This window comes from Aphelocoma coerulescens, unplaced genomic scaffold (genome assembly GCF_041296385.1).
Source record: "Aphelocoma coerulescens isolate FSJ_1873_10779 unplaced genomic scaffold, UR_Acoe_1.0 HiC_scaffold_339, whole genome shotgun sequence".
Lineage (NCBI taxonomy): Eukaryota > Metazoa > Chordata > Aves > Passeriformes > Corvidae > Aphelocoma > Aphelocoma coerulescens.
The window spans coordinates 97,182-114,501 of NW_027183682.1; the positions used below are offsets into that span (position 1 = coordinate 97,182).

Below are 17,320 nucleotides of genomic sequence, written 5' to 3' on the forward strand. Positions count from 1 at the left end.
CTTAAAGCCACGCCCACTTCCGGTAGAGGCCCTGAGGCGGCTCCGTCGCTTTTATTGGAGGCGGGAGGAAAAATGAGGGAAAAACGGGGAAAAAAGGGACCGGGAAGCATCGGGAAGGCCCGGGAATGGCGGAGGGAGCGGGAAGGGGAGGGGTCAGGCCCCGTACACGCTCTCGTCGCTGTAGGCGATGTACAGGAAGAAATCCTCCTCGTGGTGTTCCTGAGGAAGGGGAGAAAACCGGCAAAAGGCGGGTCAAAATTCGGGAAAAACCCCTCCAAAATCCATTTTCGGGGCTCCCAGGATCGATAATTCCCACAAAAATCCCTCATTTCCCCTCAGGGATCTCCCTGGGATTTCGGGTTCCTCCGCCCTCAAGTTTTTGGACTCGCCCAATTCCCCCCTTCCCGCAAGATTTTGGGGCTTTTCCCAGGATTTTGGGGCTTTTCCCAGGATTTTTGGGGCTTTTCCCAGGATTTTTGGGACCCCCGCCTGGATTTTTAACCCCTCCATCCCAAATCCCCCCCTCAACGAGGATTTTGGGGCTTTTCCCAGGATTTTTGGGGCTTTTCCCAGGATTTTTGGGGCTTTTCCCAGGATTTCTGGGACCCCTTTTTACCCCCCTCCCCAACTTTAAACTCTCCCAAATTTCCCAAATTTTTCCAAGACCACCCCAAATTTTTTTTTTTTTTTAGGAACCCCCACCTCGAATATTTTTTTAACCCTTATCCCCCATTTTTTTAACCCTTTCAACCCCTCTTCCCCACCCCTCCTCCCCATCCGCCCCCCTCCCAAATTTTCTCAGGACCCCTCCCAAATTTTCTCAGGATTCTCCCAAATTACCTCAGGACCACCCCAAACTTTTTTAAGGACCCCGCCAAATATTTTTTAACCCCTTCAAACCCCTCCTTTAACCCTTTTTTGACCCCCCTCCCTAGAACTTTTACCTCTCCCTAGAACTTTAATCCCTCCCAGTAACTTTTAATCTCTCCCAGGTTTTTTTTTGGGGGGATCCTCCCAGATTTTTCCGGGGCTCTCTGGGGATTTTTGGGGCTGGCCCCGGACCTGGTAGAGCTGGCCCATGGTGGCGCTGGTCGGGGGGATGACGTTGTTGACGAAGAAGAACAGAGCGTCCTCGGCCCGCAGGTGGATCCGCTTCCGGATCAGGAAATAGAACTGCCCCACTTCCCAAAAAAAAAAAAAACAAAAAAAAAACCCCCCAAAAAAAAAGCGCTTTGGAACCCCCAGAACCCAAAACCTAACCCCCCCAAAAAAACCCAATCATCCCCCAAAAAAACCAGCCCAAAAAAAAGCGCTTTGGAACCCCCACAACCCAAGAAAACCCAAAAAAAATCAGCCCAAAAAAAGCGCTTTGGAACCCCCCAGATCATTCCCAAAAAAAACCCCCAATCATCCCCAAAAAAACCCAGCCCAAATAAAGCGCTTTGGAACCCCCAGAACCCAAAAAAAAATCAAAAAAAACCCAGCCCAAAAAAAAGCGCTTTGGAACCCCCCAGGTCATTCCCAAAAAAATCCCCAATCATCCCAAAAAAACCCCAGCCCAAAAAAGCGTTTTGGAACCCCCAGAACCCAAAAAACAACCCCAAAAATCCCCCAATCATCCCCAAAAAAACCCCCAATCATCCCAAAAAAACCCAGCCCAAAAAAAGCGCTTTGGAACCCCCCAGATCATTCCCAAAAAAAAACCCCAATCATCCCAAAAAAAACCCCAATCATCCCAAAAAAAACCAGCCCAAAAAAAGCACTTTGGAACCCCCAGAACCCAAAAAACAACCCCAAAAAACCCCAAATCATCTCAAAAAAAACCCCAATCATCCCAAAAAAAATCAGCCCAAAAAAGCGCTTTGGAACCCCCCCAGGTCATTCCCAGAAAAAAGCCCCAATCATCCCCAAAAAAGCCCCAATCATCCCAAAAAAAAACCCAGCCCAAAAAAGGGCTTTGGAACCCCCAGAACCCAAAACCTAACCCCCCCAAAAAAACCCCAATCATCCCCCAAAAAAATCAGCCCAAAAAAAGCACTTTGGAACCCCCAGAACCCAAAAAACAACCCCAAAAAACCCCAATCATCCCAAAAAAAACCCCAAAAAAAAGCGCTTTGGAACCCCCAGAACTCAAAACCTAACCCCCCCAAAAAAACCCAATCATCCCCCAAAAAAAACCAGCCCAAATAAAGCGCTTTGGAACCCCCAGAACCCCAAAAAAAAATAAAAAAAAAAACCAGCCCAAAAAAAAGCGCTTTGGAACCCCCCAGGTCATTCCCAAAAAAAAGCCCCAATCATCCCCAAAAAAGCCCCAATCATCCCAAAAAAAACCCCAATCATCCCCAAAAAAACCCAGCCCAAAAAAAGCGCTTTGGAACCCCCAGAACCCAAAACCTAACCCCCCCAAAAAAACCCCAATCATCCCCAAAAAAATCAGCCCAAAAAAAGCGCTTTGGAACCCCCAGAACCCAAAAAACAACCCCAAAAAACCCCAAATCATCCCAAAAAAACCCCCAATCATCCCAAAAAAAATCAGCCCAAAAAAAGCACTTTGGAACCCTCAGAACCCAAAAAAAAATAATTAAAAAAAAAAAACAGCCCAAAAAAAGCGCCCCCAGAATCCAAAAAACAACCCCCAAAAAAAACCCCCCAATCATCCCAAAAAAACCCCAGCCCAAAAAAGCACTTTGGAACCCTCAGAACCCAAAAAAAACCCAAAAAAACCCCAAATCATCCCCAAAAAAACCCCAATCATCCCCAAAAAAATCAGCCCAAAAAAGGGCTTTGGAACCCTCAGAACCCAAAAAACAACCCCAAAAAATCCCCCAATCATCCCAAAAAAACCCCAGCCCAAAAAAGCGCTTTGGAACCCTCAGAACCCAAAAAACAACCCCAAAAAACCCCAAATCATCCCAAAAAAACCCCAATCATCCCAAAAAAAAACCAGCCCAAAAAGGGCTTTGGAACCCTCAGAACCCAAAAAACAACCCCAAAAAATCCCCCAATCATCCCAAAAAACCCCAATCATCCCAAAAAAAATCAGCCCAAAAAAGCGCTTTGGAACCCCCCAGAACCCAAAAAAAAAACCCCAAAAAAGCCCCAATCATCCCAAAATAAACTCCAACCATCCCAAAAAAACCCAGCCCAAAAAAAGCGCTTTGGAATCCCCAAGACACAAAAAACAACCCCAAAAAAACCCCAATCATCCCAAAAAAAACCCAGCCCAAAAAAAGCGCTTTGGAACCCCCCAGATCATCCCAAAAAAAACCCAAATCATCCCAAAAAAACCCCAAATCATCCCCAAAAAAACCCATCCCAAAACCTAAAATAATTTAATAAGAAAAGAAAAATCCCCTCTAAAAGCCGACAAAAAGTCACCTTAAAAACGGCCCAAATCGCCCCAAAAATTGCCCCAAAAATCACCCCAAAAATCACCTCAAAAAACCCAAAATCACCCCAAAAATCGCCCCGAAAAGTCACCCAAAATCACCCCAAAAAACCCAAAAATTACCCCAAAAACCCCCAAAATCACCCCAAAAATCGCCCCAAAAATCACCCCAAAAATCACCCCAAAAATCGCCCCAAAAATCACCCCAAAAAACCCCAAAATTCCACCAAAAAACACCTAAAAATCCCCCAAAAACCCCCCAAAATCCCCCCGAAAATTCCCAAAATTCCACAAAAAATTCCGAAAAATCACCCAAAACTCCTCAAAATCCCCCCAAAAGTTCCCAAAATTCCACAGAAAAAAACCCAAAATCCCACAAAAAAAACCCAAAAATCCCCCAAAAACCCCTCAAAATCCCCCTGAAAATTCCCAAAATTCCACCAAAAATCCCCCAAAACCCCTCAAAATCCCCCCGAAAATTCCCAAAATTCCACAAAAAATTCTGAAAAATCACCCAAAACTCCTCAAAATCCCCCCAAAAATTCCCAAAATTTCACAAAAAAACCCCAAAAATCACCCAAAAACCCCTCAAAATCCCCCGATAATTCCCAAAATTCCACCAAAAATTCCCAAAAATCACCCAAAACCCCCCTCAAAATCCCCCCAAAAATTCCCAAAATTCCACAGAAAAAACCCCAAAATCCCACAAAAAAACCCAAAAAATCCCCCCAAAAACCCCTCAAAATCCCCCCGAAAATGCCCAAAATTCCACAAAAAAACCCCCAATTTCCCCAACCCCCCAAAATCTCCCCAAAACCCCCAAAATCTCCCCAAAAAACCCCAAACCTGTCAGGTCCGAGGGCACCAAATATTTCTTCTTGTCCAGGTCCCCGATTCGCGCTTTGGGCGCCTTTTCCACGATCACCTGGAGGGGAAATCCGGGGAAATCCGTCCATTTTGGGCAAAAAAAAGGGGATTTTGGGGTGGAAAATTCCCTTGGATTTTGGGGAAAAATTCCTTCAATTCTGGGGAGGAACGGCCCGGATTTAGGGGGAACGTTTCTTGAATTTTTGGGGAGAAAAAATCCTGAATTTGGGGGAAAAAAATCCTGAATTTGGGGGAAACTTCCTGAATTTGGGGGAAAAAAATCCTGAATTTGGGGGAAAAAAGTCCTGAATTTGGGGGAAAAAAATCCTGAATTTTGGGGGAAACTTCCTGAATTTTTTGGGGGAAAATCTCCTTGAATTTGGAGGAAAAACTTCCTGAATTTGGGGGAAAAAAGTCCTGAATTTGGGGGAAACTTCCTGAATTTAGGGGGAAAAAAATCCTGAATTTGGGGGAAGGAAATCCTGGATTTGGGGGAAGGAAATCCTGGATTTTGGGGGAAAACTTCCTGAATTTTGGGAGAAAAATCTTGAATTTGGGGAAAAAACTTCCTGAATTTGGGGGGAAAAAAGTCCTGAATTTGGGGGCAAAAATCCTGAATTTTGGGGAAGGAAATCCTGGATTTTGGGGGAAACTTCCTGAATTTTGGGGAGAAAATCTCCTTGAATTTGGGGGAAAAATCCTGAATTTGGGGGAACAAAATCCTGAATTTTGGGGAAGGAAATCCTGGATTTTGGGGGAAAAAACCACGTGAAATCGGGGAGGGGAAAATTCCTTAAATTTTGGGAAGAAAATCCCTGAATTTTGGGGGGAAATCTCTCAAGTTTTAGGAAATTAAAACCCCTCAAATTTCGGAAAACGCCCCCGGACTGGGGAGGAGAAGGAGAACCCCCAAGGGCCCCCCCAAATTTGGGACTTTCGGGATGCAAAAAGGAGGAATTTGGGAATTTCGGGGGGTCCCGGATACCCGAGCACCCCTAAAAAAGGGGGAAAATTCAGTTTTGGGGGGTCCCTAAAAGGTTTTGGGGGTCCCAAAATGGCTCGGGGGGTGCCGGGAGGGGATTTTGGGGGTCCTGGGGTGGATTTTGGGGATCCTGGGGGGATTTTGGGGGTCCTGGGGTGGATTTTGGGGATCCTGGGGGGATTTTGGGGGTCCTGGGGTGGTTTTTGAGGGTCCTGGGGTGGTTTTTGAGGGTCCTGGGGTGGATTTTGGGGGGTCCCGGGGGGGATTTTGGGGGTCCATGGGGGGATTTTGGGGGTCCTGGGGTGGTTTTTGGGGGGTTCCGGGGGTCCCTCGGTGGTTCCGGGATTCCCGGGGGGGTCCCGGGGGGGATTTTGGGGGTCCTGGGGTGGATTTTGGGGATCCTGGGGGAATTTTGGGTGTCCTGGAGTGGATTTTGGGGGTCCATTGGGGGATTTTGGGGGTCCATGGGGGGATTTTGGGGGTCCTGGGGTGGTTTTTGGGGGGTTCCGGGGGTCCCTCGGTGGTTCCGGGATTCCCGGGGGGGTCCCGGGGAGGATTTTGGGGATCCCCGGGGGGATTTTGGGGGCCCTGGGGTGGTTTTTGGGGGTCCTGGAGTGGATTTTGGGGATCCCGGAAGGGATTTCGAGGATCCCGGGGAGGAATTTTGGCGATCCCGGGGGGGATTTCGAGGATCCCGGGGAGGATTCAGGAGGCCCCGGGTGGATCCTGGGCTTCCCGGGGAGGATTTCGATGGTCCCGGGGCGGATTCTGGGGATCCCGGGGTGGTTTTAGGGGGGTCCCAACCCTCACCGGGACTCGGTCCGGGTACTTTTTTCGGATCTTCTCGCCTTCGCAGCGGCGCTTCTCGAACGGATGCTCCTCCTTGTACAGGAACTTCATGGCCGGGCCGGGGGGGGCCGGGGCCGGGGCCTGGTCGGGGCCGGGGCCTGCTCGGGGCCTGGACCGGGACCGGGCCGGGAGCGGCGGCTGCGGGAGCGGCGCAGGGATACGGGCCCGCCCCCGCGCCTGCGCAAACGGCGCAGCGCTGCGCAAACGGCGTAAGGGCGCCCAACGGAGCGGAATGGCGGCGCGCTACGCAAACGGCGTAAGGGAGCGGGCGCTGCCCTCAGCGCTGCGCAAACGGCGTAAGGGCGCCCAATGGAGCGGAACAGCGGCGCGCTGCGCAAACGGCGTAAGGGTGGCGGCACTGCCCTCAGCGCTGCGCAAATTGCGTAAGGGCGCTGCCCTCAGAGCTACGCAAAGGGCGTAAGGGCGCTGCCCTCAGCACTGCGCAAACGGCGTAAGGGAGCGGGCGCTGCCCTCAGCACTGCGCAAACGGCGTAAGGGAGCGGGTGCTGCCCTCAGCACTGCGCAAACGGCGTAAGGGAGCGGGTGCTGCCCTCAGCACTGCGCAAACGGCGTAAGGGAGCGGGCGCTGCCCTCAGCACTGCGCAAACGGCGTAAGGGAGCGGGTGCTGCCCTCAGCACTGCGCAAACGGCGTAAGGGAGCGGGTGCTGCCCTCAGCACTGCGCAAACGGCGTAAGGGAGCGGGCGCTGCCCTCAGCACTGCGCAAACGGCGTAAGGGAGCGGGCGCTGCCCTCAGCACTGCGCAAACGGCGTAAGGGAGCGGGTGCTGCCCTCAGGGCTACGCAAACGGCGTAAGGGCAGTGCCCTCAGCGCTGCGCAAATGGCGTAAGGGAGCGGGCGCTGCCCTCAGCGCTGCGCAAATTGCGTAACGGCGCTGCCCTCAGAGCTACGCAAACGGCGTAAGGGCGCGGCTCTCAGCGCTACGCAACTGGCGTAAAGATGGCGGCGCTGCCCTCAGCGCTACGCAAATTGCGTAATGGCACTGCCCTCAGCGCTACGCAAACGGCGTAAAGATGGCGGCGCTGCCCTCAGCGCTGCGCAAGCGGCGAACGGTTCCTTCCAGTTCCTCCCAGTTCCTCCCAGTTCCTTCCTAAGGCCCCCCCCAGACCATTCCCAGTTCATCCCGGCCCGTGCCAGCGCCTCGCACGGGCCCTGCCCACAGCGCTACGCCAAGGGCGCAGCAGCCGCCGCCCCGCGGCAAACGCTTCCCTACGGGAGCGGCGTAAATCCCCTCACAAAATCCCGTTGGCGGCGGCGGCCGCGGGGGGGTCCCGGTAACGGGGGGAGGGGTCCCGGTAACGGGGGGAGGGGTCCCGGTTAAGGGGGGAGGGGTTCCGGGAAGGCCCCGGGCGGAGGCGCGGAAGGATCCGGCGGTGCTGCGGCCTCATGTGACTGACGTCATGTGACTGACGTCACCGCGCGGGGAAGGTCACGTGGCGGGCGAGGTAAACACGGGGTCACGTGACGGGACGAGGGCGCGCGCCCAGGCGAGAAAGGGGCGGAGCCAACGCTGAGGCGGACGGAACCATTGTGGGGACAAAACGGGGGGGGAAACGGCGCAAAGAGACCCCCGAAATGGGTCTGGGGTCGACGCAGAGAGCCCCGAAATGGGTCTGGGGGCGGCACAGGAACCACAGAGACGCCGCGAGTGGGACCAAGGGCTTTTAAAAACACGGGGGGGAGGGGGGGGGGACGACGGGCAGCTCCCAAATGTCCGAGTCCGTCCATCTGCCCGGCAGGGGGAGGGGCGGCCCCCGCGCCCCTCCCCCACAAAGCCCCGCCCCCAATTCAGGCACGTGGGGGGCGCGACCCCTCCCCAAATTATTCCCCCCCCCCAAAAAAAGAGGGGGGGGGTGGGGGGGGCAAAGAGTCCGGCCCAGGAAGGGGGGGGGGGGGTCCTGTCCGGGGGGTCCCCGGTGCTGGCGCTGACCCCGAGGGGGGGCCGGGGGTCCCATCTGGGGGTCCCGTCTGGGGGGTCCCGTCCGGGCGCTCCGGGGTCACCACAGGCGGTGCTGGTGAAGGTTCCGGCTCAGGACGGAGCGGACGTCGGCCGTGAACCTGAATTTGGGGAGGGGGACACAGGGCTGAGACCCCTCCGCCCCCCCCCAAATCATGAGGGGAGAACCCCCCCCCCCCCCCCAAAGACAGGCGGGACCCCCAAAATTCCTCAGAGAATTCCCCAAAATTCCTCAGAAACTCCCCCAAAATCCCTCAGAGAATTCCCCCAAAATCCCTCAGAAACTCCCCCAAAATCCCTCAGAAACTCCCCCAAAATCCCTCAAAGAGTCGCCCCAAAATCCCTCAAGAAACCCCCAAAACGGCCCCAGGACACCCCAAATCCCCCCAGGACCCCCCAAATCCCTCCAAGACCCCCCAAATCCCCCCAGAACCTCCCAAATTCCACTCAAGAAACCCCCCCCCTGCCCCTAAAAAACTTTTCAGGACCCCAAAAACCTCCCAACCCCACCCCAGGACCCCCTGGGAACCCCCAAATCCCCCCAGGACCCCCTGGGACCCTCCAAATCCCCCCAGGACCCCCCAAATCCCCTCCAGGAACCCCCGAACTTCCCCTAAATCCCTCCAAGAGCCCCCAAATCCCCTCCAAGACCCCTCAAACCCTTTGCAGGACCCCCCTGGACCCCCCCAAACCCCTCCAGGACCCCCCAAATGCCCCCCAAATCTCTCCAAGACCCCCCAGGACCCCTCCGGGAGCCCCCAAATCCCCCACAAACCTCTCTGTAGGACCCCCCAAACCCCCCCACGAGCCCCCAAACCCCCTCCAAGACCCCCCAAATCCCTCCAGGACCCCTCAAATCCCCCCAAAACCTCTCCAAAAGCCCCCAAATTCCCCCAAAACCCCCCAAATCCCCTCCAGGACTCCGCAAACTCCCCCGAATCCCCTCCAGGATCCCCCAAACCCCGCCCAGGACACCCCAAATCCCCCCCAAACCTCTCCAGGACCCCCCAAAACCTCTCCAAGACCCCCCCAAATCCCCTCCAGGACTCCCCAAACCCCCCTAGGGCCCCCCCAAATCCCTCCCAAACCTCTCCAAGATCCTCGAAAATCCCCCCCAAACCCCTCCAGGACCCCCCAAATCCCCTCCAGGACCCCCCAAATCCCCCCCAGGAGCCCCCCGGACCTGAGCGCGTCCAGCATGGGCAGGAGGTTGAGCAGGGCCGTGTCCCCGGGGTCACTGAACCACGACTTGATGGGGATGGCGTTGTCTGGGGGGATTTGGGGGGGATTAGGGGGTCCTGGGGGGGTCCTGAGGGGATTTGGGGGTCCCTGGGAGGGTTTGGGGGGGGATTTGGGGAGGTTTTGGGTGTCCCCGGGGTCACTGAACCACGACTTCATGGGGATGGCGTTGTCTGGGGGGGGTTGGGGGGGATTAGGGGGTCCTGGGGGGGTCCTGGGGGGGTCCTGGGGAGATTAGGGGGGGATTAGGGGGTCCTGGGGGGTCCTGGGGGGATTTGGGGGTCCTGGGGGGGTCCTGGGGGGATTTGGGGGGATCTCAGGGGAACTTTGGGGGTCCTGGGGAGATCTGGGGGGATTTTGGGGCCAATTTCGGGGCAGTTTTTGGGGATTTTGGGGATTTGGGGACGGGGATTTTTGGGATGGGGATTTGGGGATTTTGGGGAGGCTCTCGGGCGCGTTTCAGGGCCCTGGCGGTACCGGGGTGGCTCCGGAGGGAATTTTCGGGGGATTTTAGGGGAGATTTCGGGGGCGATTTCAGCGCAGTTTTTGGGGGATTTTGGGGCAGTTTTTAGGGATTTGGGGACGGGGATTTTGGGGATTTGGGGACGGGGATTTTGGGATTTTGGGGACGGGGATTTTGGGGAGGCTTTCGGGCGCGTTTCGGGGCTCTGGCGGTACCGGGGTGGCTCCGGAGGGAATTTTCGGGGGATTTTCAGGGCGATTTCAGGGCAGGTTTTAGAGATTTGGGGATGGGGATTTTGGGATTTTTGGGATTTTTGGGGATTTTGGGGAGGCTTTCGGGCGCGTCTCGGGGCCCTGGCGGTACCGGGATGGCTCCGGAGGGAATTTTCGGGGGATTTTCAGGGCGATTTCAGGGCAGGTTTTGGGGATTTGGGGATGGGGATTTTGGGATTTTTGGGATTTTTGGGATTTTTGGGATTTTGGGGAGGCTCTCGGGCGCGTCTCGGGGCCCTGGCGGTACCGGGATGGCTCCGGAGGGAATTTTCGGGGGATTTTCAGGGCGATTTCAGGGTAGGTTTTGGGGATTTGGGGATGGGGATTTTGGGATTTTGGGGATTTTTGGGATTTTGGGGAGGCTCTCGGGCGCGTCTCGGGGCCCTGGCGGTACCGGGGTGGCTGCGGTAGGCGCCGGGGGAGTTGTCCAGGATGACGATGCTGGAGAGGTCGCTGTGCACCACCGACAGGTCCTTGATGTAACTGCCCAGCTCCAGCGTGCAGTGCTGGGGGCGGGGCCGAGTCAGGGCCACGCCCCCCGCGGGGCCATGCCCACCCCACGTGTGGCCACGCCCCCGGAGCCGGAGCCACGCCCACAACCCCACCCCGGCTTCTTCTGATCCCAATCGCCCCAAAATCGCCCCAAAATCGCCCAGACCCCGCCCTAAACACAAACCACGCCCACTTGGTCAAGCCACGCCCATTCCATTGAGCCACGCCCCCAAACCCACCCCAATTCTCCCCAAAATCGCCCAGACCCCGCCCCAAACCCAATCCACGCCCACTTGGTCAAGCCACGCCCATTCCATTGAGCCACGCCCCCAAACCCACCCCAATTCGCCCCAAAATGGCCCAGACCCCGCCTGAAACCCAAGCCACGCCCCCTGGGCTCAGGACACGCCCCTTGCATTGAGCCACGCCCCCAAACCCACCCCAATTCTCCCCAAAATCGCCCAGACCCCGCCCTAAACCGATGCCACGCCCACTTGGTCAAGCCACGCCCATTCCATTGAGCCACGCCCCCAAACCCACCCCAATTCTCCCCAAAATCGCCCTGACCCCGCCCTAAACTCAAGCCACGCCTCCTGGGATCAGGACACGCCCCTTTTGTTAAGCCACGCCCCCAAACCCACCCAATTCTCCCCAAAATCGCCCAGACCCCGCCCTAAACCGATGCCACGCCCACTTGGTCAAGCCACGCCCATTCCATTGAGCCACGCCCCCAAACCCACCCCAATTCCCCAAAATCACCCAGATCCCGCCCTAAACACAAACCACGCCCACTTGGCCAAGCCACGCCCATTCCATTGAGCCACGCCCCCAAACCCACCCCAATTCTCCCCAAAATCGCCCTGCCCCTGCCCCACAATGCAGCCACGCCCACCTGGCTCAGACCACGCCCCCATCGCTCAGGCCACGCCCACAAACCCACCCCAAAACCTCCCCGACCACACCCGAAAAAGAAACCACGCCCCTCCCACCCCGCCCCCTGCTCTGGCCACGCCCCTTTCCCAGCCCCGCCCCTTTGCTGGATCCACCCCCTGCATTGGCCACGCCCCTTTCCCAGCCCCACCTCCTTTCCCAGCCACGCCCCTTTCCAGTCCCACCCTCTTCCCCAGCCCCGCCCCTTTGCTGGCCCTTCCCCCACCCCTACACTGGCCCTGCACTGGCCCCGCCCCTTCCCTGGCCACGCCCCTTTCCAGTCCCACCCTCTTTCCTGGCCCTGCCCCTTTCCCAGCCCCGCCCCTTCCCCGGATTTGTCCCTATCCCGGCCACGCCCCCTTTTGTGGCCAAGCCCCTTCCCTGGCCCCACCCCCTTTCCAGGCCCCGCCCCTTTCGTGGCCACGCCCCCTTTCCCGGCCCCACCCCTTTCCAGTACCACCCTCTTTCCCAGCCCTGCCCCTTTTTCTGGCCCAGCCCCCTTCCCTGGCCCCACCCCCTTTCCCGGCCCCGCCTCCTTTACTGGCCCCTCCCCTTTTCAGTCCCACGCCCCTTTCCTGGTCCCACCCTTTCCCCGGCCCTGCCCTTTGCGTTGGCTCCGCCCCTTTCATGGCCCCGCCCCTGCTCCTGCCCCTTCCCCGGCCCCGCCCCCTTCCCCGGCCCCGCCCCTTCCTGGTCCCACCCCCTTCCCCTGCCCTGCCCCTTGCATTGGCCCCGCCCCTTCCCCTGCCCCACCCCTTTCCTGGCCCTGCCCCTTTCCCAGCCCCACCCCCTTTCCCAGCCCCGCCCCTTTCCCAGCCCCGCCCCTTCCCCGCCCCCACCCCCTTCCCCAGCCCTGCCCCCTTCACTGGCTCCACCCCTTCCCTGGCCTTGTCCCAGTCCCGGCCACGCCCCCTTTCGTGGCCACGCCCCTTTCCTGGCCGGCCCCACCCCTTTCCAGTACCACCCTCTTTCCCAGCCCCACCCCTTTTTCTGGCCCAGCCCCCTTCACTGGCCCCACCCCTTCCCCCGGCCCCGCCCCTTGCATTGGTCCCGCCCCCTTCCTGCCCCCACCCCCTTTCCCAGCCCCGCCCCCTTCCCTGGCCCCGCCCTCTGCATTGGCCCTGCCCCTTCCCTGGCCCTTTCCCAGCCCCTCCCCCTTCCCTGGCCCCACCCCTTCCCTGGCCTTGTCCCTGTCCCAGCCATGCCCCCTGTCGTGGCCACGCCCCTTTCCCGCCCCCACCCCCTTTCCCAGCCCCGCCCCTTCCCCGGCCCCTCCCCTTCCCCAGCCCCACCCCCTTTCCTGGCCCCGCCCCTTCCCTGGCCCCACCCCCTTTCCTGGCCCCGCCCCTGCCCCTGCCCCTCCCCTTCCTCAGCCCCACCCCCTTCCCCGGCCCCTCCCCTTCCCTGGTCCCGCCCTTTCCCCGGCCCCACCCCCTGCATTGGCCTCGCCCCTTTCCTGGCCCCACCCCTTCCCCAGCCCCGCCCCTTTCATGGCCCCGCCCCTTCCCCTGCCCCTTCCCCTGCCCCACCCCCTTCCGTGGCCCCTCCCCTTCCCCGGCCCCGCCCCCTGAATTGGCCACGCCCCTTCCCGGCCCCGCCCTTCCCGGCCCCACCCCTTCCATGGCCCCTCCCCTTCCCCGGCCCCGCCCTTCCCGGCCCCGCCCCCGTACCTGCCGGTAGTAGCGGCGGTTGAGGATGCTGCGGTTGTTGTCGAGCTTGTCGGCCACGGCGCAGCCGTAGATCTCCATGCTGGCCGTGAACACCACCAGCTCGTACCACTGGCTCACCTGGAGTTCGGAATTCCGGGAATTTCGGGGATTTTGGGAATCCCGGAAGGATTTGGAGCGGATTTGGGGGGATTTTCTGGGGTTTTTGGGTGGATTTGGGGGATTTTCGGGGGTCTCAGGGGGGTTTTGGGGGCTGTGGATCCCCGTGCTGGTTGGGAACACCCCCAGCTCAAACCCCCGGCTCACCTGGAACCCAGAATTCTGGGAATTTTGGGGATTTTGGGAATCTCAGAAGGGTTTGAAGGGGATTTTGGGGGATTTTCGGGGGATTTTGGGTGGATTTGGGGCATTTTCGGGGGTCTCAGGGGGGTTTTGGGGGCTGTGGGTCCCCGTGCTGGCCGTGAACACCACCAGCTCAAACCCCCGGCTCACCTGGAATTTCGAATTCCGGGAATTTCGGGGATTTTGGGAATCCCGGAAGGATTTGGAGCGGATTTGGGGGGATTTTCTGGGGTTTTTGGGTGGATTTGGGGGATTTTCGGGGGTCTCAGGGGGGTTTGGGGGCTGTGGGTCCCCGTGCTGGCCGTGAACACCACCAGCTCGTACCACTGTCTCACCTGCAACCCGAATTCTGGGAATTTCGGGGATTTTGGGAATCCCGGAAGGATTTGGAGCGGATTTGGGGGGATTTTCTGGGGTTTTTGGGTGGATTTGGGGGATTTTCGGGGGTCTCAGGAGGGTTTTGGGGGCTGTGGATCCCCGTGCCGGTCAGGAACGCCCCCAGCTCGTACCACTGGCTCACCTGGAATTCGGAATTCCGGGAATTTTGGGGATTTTGGGAATCCCAGAAGGGTTTGGAGCGGATTTGGGGGGATTTTCGGGGGATTTTGGGTGGATTTGGGGGATTTTCGGGGGTCTCAGGGGGGTTTTGGGGGCTGTGGGTCCCCGTGCTGGCCGTGAACACCACCAGCTCGTACCACTGGCTCACCTGGAACCCAGAATTCCAGGAATTTCGGGGATTTTGGGAATCTCAGAAGGGTTTGGAGGGGATTTGGGGGAATTTCGGGGGGTTTTGGTGCTGGTTTGGGGTGAATTTGGGGCTTTTTGGGGGTCACTCACCACCTCCAGGAAGAAATCCACGTGGGGCCGTTTGTGCACGAAGAACCTCACGGGGTGTTTGTCGATGACCACCTGCGCACGGGGCGGGCTCAGGGACCCCAAAATCACCTCGGGGACCCCCAAAAACCCCCAAAACCCCCCCAAAAAACCCCCAAACCCCCCCTAAAACCCCCAAAAACCCCGAGGATCCCCCCAAAACCCCCCCGGGAGCACCAAAATCCCCCCCCAAAAGCATCTCAGGGACCCCAAAATCACCTCTGGGATCCCCAAAAACCCCCCCAAAAAACCCAAAAAGCACCCAAAAACCCCCAACCCCCTCCAAAAAACTCCCAAACCCCCCCCCCCCCAAAAACCCCCCCAAAAACCCCCAAAACCCTGAGGATCCCCCCAAAACCCCCCCGGGAACCCCAAAATCTCCCCCCAAAAGCATCTCAGGGACCCCAAAATCACCTCTGGGACCCCCCAAAATCACCCCAAAAACCTCCCAACGGCATCTCAGGGACCCCAAAATCACCCCAAAACCCCCCACAAAACCCCAAAACCCCCAAATTCCCTCCAAACTCCCCAAAATTCCCTCCAAGCTCCCCAAAATTCCCTCTAAACCCCCCAAAATTCCCTCTAATCTGCCCCAAAATTCCCAAACGTCCCCCAAAATTCCCAAATCACCCCTGAAATTCCCTCTAATTCCCCCCAAAATTCCTGAATACCCCCCAAGATTCCCCTAGGACCCCCCAAAACTCACTCTGATTTCCTCCAAATTCCCTCTAAACCCCCCAAATTTCCCTCCAAACCCCCCAAAACTCGCTCCAATTTCCCCCAAATTCCCTCTAATTCCCCCAAATTGCCCCCAAAATTCCCGAATACCCCCCAAAATTCCCTCTAAACCCCCCAAAATTCCCTCTAATTCCCCCCAAAATTCCCAAATACCCCCCAAATTCCCTCTGATTTCCCCCAAATTCCCTCCAAAACCCCCCAAAATTCCCGAATACCCCCCAAATTTCCCTCTAAACCCCCCAAAACTCGCTCCCATTTCCCCCAAATTCCCTCGAATTTCCCCCAAAATTCCCGACTGCCCCCCAGAATGCCGCCCGTGCCCCCCAGCCCCCCGAAATCCGCGTGCCCACCTTGAGGATGAAGTCGGGGGGGGTTCCGGGCCGCACCGTGGGCCTCAGGACGCCGTCGTGGTGGGAGTGGATCAGGGTCTCGTCCAGGTCCAGCACCAGGATCTTCCTCTTCACCTGGTCTGGGGACAGAGCCGGGCTTAGCGCCGGGATCGGGACAGAGCCGGGCTTAGCGCAGGGCTGGGATCGGGACAGAGCCGGGCTTAGCGCCGGGATTGGGACAGAGCCGGGCTTAGCGCAGGGCTGGGATCGGGACAGAGCCGGGATTAGGGCAGGGCTGGGATCGGGACAGAGCCGGGCTTAGCGCCGGGATTAGGGCAGGGCTGGTATTAGGGCAGAGCTGGGATTGGGGCAGGGCTGGGATCGGGACAGAGCCGGGATTAGGGCAGGGCTGGTATTAGGGCAGGGCCGGGATTGGGGCAGGGCCCATCCCATTTTTGGGGCTCCCCTCCCCATTTCTGGTGCTCCCATCCCAGTTTTGGGGTTCCCCTCCCGAATTTCGGGGTTCCCATCCCAATTTCGGGGTTCCCATCCCATTTCTGGGCCTTCCCACCCCAATTTCAGGCTCCCTATCCCAATTTCAAGGTTTCCCATCCCAATTTCGGGCTCCCCCATCCCAATTTGGGGGTCCCCCTCCCCAATTTCGGGATTCCCCTCCCAATTTGGGGGTTTCCCCTCCCGAATTCGGGGTTTCCCATCCCAATTTCGGGCTCCCCTCCCCAATTTCGGGGTTTCCCATCCCAAATTTCGTGGTCCCCATCCCAATTTCGGGCTCCCCATCCCAATTTGGGGGTCCCCCTCCCGAATTCGGGGTTTCCCATCCCAATTTCGGGCTCCCCATCCCAATTTGGGGGTTCTCCTCCCCAATTCGGGGTTTCCCATCCCAAATTTCGTGGTCCCCATCCCAATTTTGGGCTCCCCATCCCAATTCGGGGGTCCCCCTCCCGAATTCGGGGTTTCCCATCCCAATTTGGGGGTCCCCCTCCCGAATTCGGGGTTTCCCATCCCATTTTTGGGTCTCCCCTCCCCATTTCTGGTGCTCCCATCCCAGTTTTGGGGTTTCCCATCCCAATTTGGGGGTTCCCCTCCCCAATTCGGGGTTTCCCATCCCAATTTGGGGGTCCCCCTCCCAAATTCGGGGTTTCCCATCCCAATTTCAGGGTTCCCATCCCAATTTCGGGCTCCCCTCCCCAATTTCGGGGTTTCCCATCCCAAATTTCGGGGTTTCCCACCCCAATTTCAGGGTTCCCCTCCCAATTTGGGGGTCCCCCTCCCGAATTCGGGGTTTCCCATCCCAATTTGGGGGTTCCCCTCCCGAATTCGGGGTTTCCCATCCCAATTTGGGGTTTCCCATCCCAATTTGGGGGTTCCCCTCCCGAATTCGGGGCTCACTGAGGCGGTTCCGGGAGATGGGCGACAGCGGCAGCACGTCGTAGCGCACGGTCTGGTACTGGATCACCTGCCCAGGGCGAACCCCCCAAAATTCGGGAACCCCAAAATTCGGGAACCCCAAAATCCCGCCGGGGCAGAGCCCAAAAATCCCCCCCCCCCCCCAAAAAAAAAAAAAATCCCGGAATTTTCGGTGATTTCGGAGTGGAAAAGGCCCAAAAAAGGGAGGAGAAAGGGCCAAAATCTCCTCAAAATTCACCTTGAGATGTCCCAGGAGCCCCAAAATCAGCACAAAACCCCCCAAATTCCCCCCAAATCCTCCTAAATTCCCCAAAATCCCCCCAAAATCCCCCCCAAAATTCCCCAAAAATCCTCCAAAATCCCAAATTCCCCTCAAATCTCCCCAAAATTCCTCAAAATTCCCCCAAATCCCCCCAAAGTCCCCACGAATCTCCCCAAATCCTCTAAAATTCCCCCAAATTCCCCCAAAATCTCCCCAAATCCC

General features: G+C 57.9%; 2 protein-coding genes across 2 annotated transcripts; both read right to left on the bottom strand.

Moving 5' to 3' along the window:
- Positions 1–23: 23 nt before the first annotated feature.
- LOC138101559 (gamma-aminobutyric acid receptor-associated protein) lies at positions 24–6,250 on the bottom strand. The gene is made up of 4 exons (XM_068999333.1): positions 6,048–6,250; positions 4,235–4,313; positions 1,063–1,181; positions 24–219 (listed from the first exon to the last, which is right to left on the bottom strand). The coding sequence occupies exons 1-4, from the start codon at positions 6,135–6,137 to the stop codon at positions 154–156; spliced, it is 354 nt and encodes a 117-aa protein (XP_068855434.1). The 5' UTR covers positions 6,138–6,250; the 3' UTR covers positions 24–153.
- Positions 6,251–7,755: 1,505 nt separating this feature from the next.
- LOC138101563 (CTD nuclear envelope phosphatase 1-like) lies at positions 7,756–17,074 on the bottom strand (the record flags this gene model as incomplete). Its single annotated transcript, XM_068999338.1, has 7 exons — positions 7,756–8,164; positions 9,247–9,331; positions 10,432–10,543; positions 13,130–13,246; positions 14,306–14,377; positions 15,430–15,548; positions 16,819–17,074. Coding segments are annotated over 7 exons (822 nt in total), but the record flags the coding sequence as incomplete, so codon positions are not given.
- Between the last annotated feature and the right edge of the window lie 246 nt (positions 17,075–17,320).